The sequence below is a fragment of the Seriola lalandi genome, unplaced genomic scaffold (genome assembly GCF_002814215.2).
Source record: "Seriola lalandi dorsalis isolate HSWRI2012SDOR001 ecotype SW California unplaced genomic scaffold, Sedor1 jcf7180002054885, whole genome shotgun sequence".
Taxonomy (NCBI): Eukaryota; Metazoa; Chordata; class Actinopteri; order Carangiformes; family Carangidae; genus Seriola; species Seriola lalandi.
In genome coordinates, this window is record NW_019525437.1 from 4,291,380 (window position 1) to 4,296,379 (window position 5,000).

Consider the following 5,000-nt stretch of genomic DNA (forward strand, 5'->3'; position numbering starts at 1 on the left):
AGCCGGAGCCGTATTGTTTTCGGGTCGTCCGTCCGTCTCATTCTCGTGGTCATGATATCTCAGTAACGCCTCGGCGGAACTTCTTAAAATTTAGCACAAACAGTCACTAGGACTCAAGGATGACCTGATTAGACTTTGAGGGGCAAAGGTCAAAGGTCAAGGTCAGTGTGGCTTCACAAAACACTTTTTAACCATTACTCAAGACTTCACACAGCAATTATGATCATTTCACATTAATGGTTGATATTTTCTATGACTCTGGATGAACAGGGATGTAACCTGAAACTAGTCTGAGCGGTGGAGGCAGACAACCACAAGGAAGTGATTCTAGTTTATTCCTGTTAAGGTGATATAACACCGACTGTAAGATCTTTATCTGTATATTACTAAGTTTCTCCAGCATCAGATAAATGTAGTGGAGTCTCCAAAGCGGAAATACTCAAGTAAAATTCCACCTTAAAATCACCCTTAAGTTCAGTATTTGAGTAGATTCACCAGCACGTTGTTACCTGCCACCTCTGCACTCGCACCACACGACGCAGCACTTTTGAGCTTCACTGTTTTATGCTTCACCTGGCTCCCTCCCACCTGTCCGTCACCTGGTTCCTCCCCTTCTGTTCCCAGATTATTGAGCAGCTGGAGCTCTCCTTCCCTCTGCGGTGAGTCCCTTCACCTTCACCTCCTCCTCAGTGTCCACTCCCTCGTCTTCACACCTCCTCCTCCTCCTCCTCACTGTCGTCCCTCTAGCCGTCCAGGTTCTCTTTTAAAAACGCAGATTATCAGTGTCCCGAGGAAGGTTTTGGCTTTCAGGATACTGAAGCGTTTCCATGTGTTTTTCCCATTTTGTTTTTTTTTTGGGTTTTTTTTCTTGGCTCTTTTCTCAATGTTATGGGACATTAACCCCAAAAAATGGTGTAATTAGAATTGGCACAGGTAGAGTAATGAGGTTAATTGCCAGTCAGATATTTTGTATGTTAATGTGTCATGTCTCCTCTCTCTCATTCTGTTCTTGAACTTTCGCTCCGCCGCCGTCTGACATCTTGAAAATGGTTGCATTTGTAGGAACGTTGACAGACCAGAGCTTTGTCAGATCTCTCTCTACGACTTCCAGAAGTTTTTACAGATGGACCAAAAGGTATGGAGCAAAGTTTAGCGGTGGAGCAAAAAAAAGCAGCCGTCAGCACAACAGAAAGAAAAAAGAAAAACTGCTTTGTTCTCACTTCTTTGCTCGGCTCGTCTCAGGAGTCCTGGGCGTCGGATCTGAGCCGGGTCAGAGAGTTCCTCATGGGGTACATGAGGGGGGGGCCGCAGCCTGAGCCGATGCTGCAACTGGATGAGGTGAAACGATACACGAACACACACACACACACACACACGTGCACAGAAACCCAAATAAACTGAAGATTTTTTTCTTATACCTTCCTGTCTGATCATGTGACTTTGTTTTTCCTAGTTCCTGACCTTCCTGTTCTCCAAAGAGAACTCTGTGTGTGACCCCCGACTCTCACCTGTTGTTCACGATGACATGAAGCGACCTCTGTCTCAGTACTGGATCTCCTCCTCACACAACACGTACGTCCCATAACACGTCCCTCATGCTCTCAGATCTTCTTGTTTGTCTCCATAACGTCCAGCGTCCATCTCCAACGTTAGAACAACTTATTGTCTTGAAAAGGAGCTTTAGTTGTTTTTATTCTCTAATCTGTGATTTAATCACTACAGACATTTAAACACTCACTTCACTGCAAAATCTGCTTATTCACTGTTTTACAGACAAATGATATTGACGTAGCTTAGCCTAGCTTAGCATGAATATTAAGCCTAGACTAGCACTGAAACTAGAAGCTATCTTAGCTGCATGAAAGGAGCCTCCCAACAACTCACATCTGTCTCATTTAGATGTTGTGTATTTGTGTTTACCACCAGTGAGTTTTTAGTTGTCGTCACTACATTATTAACAGGCGTCAAGGCCGGTGTGACACCAGAAAAAAGGAAATAAAATGAATAATAAATCGTATTACATCGTATTACAGTGTGAGTGCCACTTCTCTAATGAACTCGTTTCCATGTCGTCATGACCTCAGCTACTTGACAGGGGACCAGTTTTCCAGCGAATCATCTCTCGAGGCCTACGCCCGCTGTCTGAGGATGGGCTGCCGCTGCATCGAACGTAAGAGTCCCATGTTTTAAAAAGTGAATTTTCGGCTTTTCAGAACAAAGTTGAAGCAGCAGTATTAACTTCCTCAGTTTTAATGTGAGGTGCACTGTCGGCAGGTGAGGAGTCCTCACCCGCCGACGGCGCTCTGTTGGAGATTTCCGGTGGCACGTGATGTTTTAGTGTTTAGTTCTTTTGGTGACGCGAGAGCTGAGCGCGGTGAGGGTCACGCAGCCTCTACTGAGCATCTCAAAGCTCAACATGAAGCTTGAAGTGTGTTTTCTGATGTCAGTTGACTGCTGGGACGGACCCGACGACCTGCCCATCATCTACCATGGCCACACCCTCACCTCCAAGATCAAATTCCTGGACGTGCTGCACACCATCAAAGAACACGCCTTCGTCACATCTGAGTAAGTGTGTTGCCTCACTGATTCACCGAATGACCTGGGTCTAGCCGACCACAGGCGATGCAGTTGATCGGTGCCGGTGTGTTTGAGCAGGTATCCTGTGATCCTGTCCATCGAGGACCACTGCAGCGTGGTGCAGCAGAGGAACATGGCCACACACTTCAAGAAGGTGTTTGGAGATCTGCTGCTCACCAAGCCGGTGGATAACAGCGCAGAGGAGCTGCCTTCGCCCTACCAGCTCCGCAGGAAGATCCTCATCAAGGTGCGCACACGCAAGTTAAACAGACACAAACACGCACCTGCTGTGTGCTGCAGCAAATCACGCCCGTGTTTAAAGACTGAGGCCGAGAAGGTCCGAGAAGTGCAACCTGCTTGTACCTGAATTTTTTTTTAAGGCACGTTCAGGTGATTCTTACCAACGAAACCGTGTATCAGGTTGTGTTTAACAGGTGTGTTGAGGTCGTAGTCAGGATGGAAGTAATAGCAGCCAATGAAAAACTTTCTTAGCTGCCTGGATGTGTTGTTAAGCGAAGAAGAGGATTTATATGGATGTGTTTACCATTTCCCTGCTGCACTATTTGCCAGTTGTCCTTAAAAGTTAAATGTCACTATTTAAACTCAGGGGGTCAAGGAACTTGTCCCAGTTTATTTGTTATTTAAGGCCTGAAACATTTTGACTTTTGAGGTTTCCCATTTTGATTGATAATGTATCACAAGTCTTTTCAAGTAGTTGAAGTAGTTTTTATTCTGTCATCACACATAAAACGTATTGTATGTATTAAGTAGTGACTGAACAAAGGCCGGAGCAAAATACTTATATATACCCCCCCCCCATTATTACCCTATATAATTATTATTACCCTTATCAATTTAAGCTGCTCACCAAAAAGAAAAGAAAATTGTTCACACTTGTGAACCACTCTTTTGAAAACCAAAAGGGAATTACAACATTATTTTATTTACATTTGCATTTTTCCATAATATAACCCCAACTATAGAAGCACATCTCCTTTTAATACCTTTTTTAAAAATCTTTTTTGTGCAGTAAACTTTTATATTCTATGACATACTAAATCATAAAATTTAATAGCATGAGAATTTAGAAACAAAGGATTAGTGTGATCACAGTAACCAGTTGATTAATGATACATATGGCTCTTTTGTAGAAAGACTACTGAGTCGACCCTCACATTTCCGCACGATGATATATAGGAAGTATAAGTCCGCAGTAGTTTAAATACAAGGGCTTGTAATATAGTATATCCCTAGATTTATACAGAAATGTATTGACTTGGATATTTTTTCTTTAATATAATCAATATGTTATGTTGCTTCTGTGTTAGTTTATGATCAATCACAACCCCAAGGAATTTAGTTTCAAAATTCTATTTCAATGTCAACATCCCAGATTTTTATAACTTTAGAAACATGTTAGTAAGTAAGTCTTCACCGTGTGAAATGTGTGTAGGTAAAAAATGCTTGTGGATGCAGCCACATTGTGACGCTGTAGATCAGAGTGTCTCAAGCTTTGTCATTGTGTCACAGCACAAAAAGCTGGTGGAGGGAACTCTGTACGAGGAGGTGACGTCAGCCAGCTACTCCGAGAACGACATCAGCAACTCGCTGAAGAACGGCATCCTGTACCTGGAAGACCCCATCGACCATGTGAGTGTGCAGATGTGTGTGTGTGTGTGTGTGTGTGTGTGTGTGTGTGTGTGTACACAGTATTTAATAAAGCGTGCTTCTGATTCACAGACATGGACTCCACATTATTTCGTCCTGACCAGTAATAAGATCTATTACTCAGAGGAGACGTCCCACTACCAGACGGCTGATGAAGAGGAGGACGATGAAGGAAAAGAGGTAGGGAGATGATGAAGATGTCGGTCATTTTGATGATGATGATGATGATGATGATGATGATGATGATAGCTGTAGTAGAAGAGAGGTATACGATGAGGGGAAGTTCATGCTGATGTCGAAAGTCTTTACAGTTTCGTTGTTTCTGGTGTTTGGTTTCGTCTTCCTGTCGATACAGGGCTGGAAGTAAAGTAACTAATTATTAATGAATAATAATAGAAAAATAGAAAAAATAAAAAATTTATTCAATTAAAATAAATTAGATTAAATTGATTATTAATAATAATAAAAAGAAAATGAGTATAAAATAAAAGTTAAGTAGAAAGGAGTTTATGCCTCCACTGAAGCTGCACAACACTCTAAATTTATTATTTTAATAATGATTTCTCTGCATCTGGATCCAGATGTGCATGAAAATGAAAATGAAAATGGTGATAAACTGTGCTGCAACACATGAGATTTTTTTTTTTCATTTAAGTAAAAGCAAAAAATCATAAGCAAAAACATTTTATAAAAAAAAAAAAGTCCCACAAAGCAATGTTAAGAAAAAGTATCTGAATGTGTCCCGGCTTCTC

General features: G+C 41.9%; 1 protein-coding gene across 1 annotated transcript in view; it reads left to right on the top strand.

Annotated features, from left to right (window-relative positions):
- Nucleotides 1-5,000, top strand: part of LOC111671648 (1-phosphatidylinositol 4,5-bisphosphate phosphodiesterase gamma-1-like) — a 36,424-nt gene that overhangs the window by 19,890 nt on the left and 11,534 nt on the right. Inside the window, exons 7-15 of the mRNA XM_023428784.2 lie at nucleotides 625-659; nucleotides 1,063-1,135; nucleotides 1,243-1,338; nucleotides 1,454-1,572; nucleotides 2,085-2,170; nucleotides 2,448-2,568; nucleotides 2,659-2,827; nucleotides 4,111-4,230; nucleotides 4,321-4,428. Coding sequence (XP_023284552.1) covers nucleotides 625-659; nucleotides 1,063-1,135; nucleotides 1,243-1,338; nucleotides 1,454-1,572; nucleotides 2,085-2,170; nucleotides 2,448-2,568; nucleotides 2,659-2,827; nucleotides 4,111-4,230; nucleotides 4,321-4,428 — 927 coding nt within the window. The remainder of the gene's footprint in view (nucleotides 1-624; nucleotides 660-1,062; nucleotides 1,136-1,242; nucleotides 1,339-1,453; nucleotides 1,573-2,084; nucleotides 2,171-2,447; nucleotides 2,569-2,658; nucleotides 2,828-4,110; nucleotides 4,231-4,320; nucleotides 4,429-5,000) is intronic.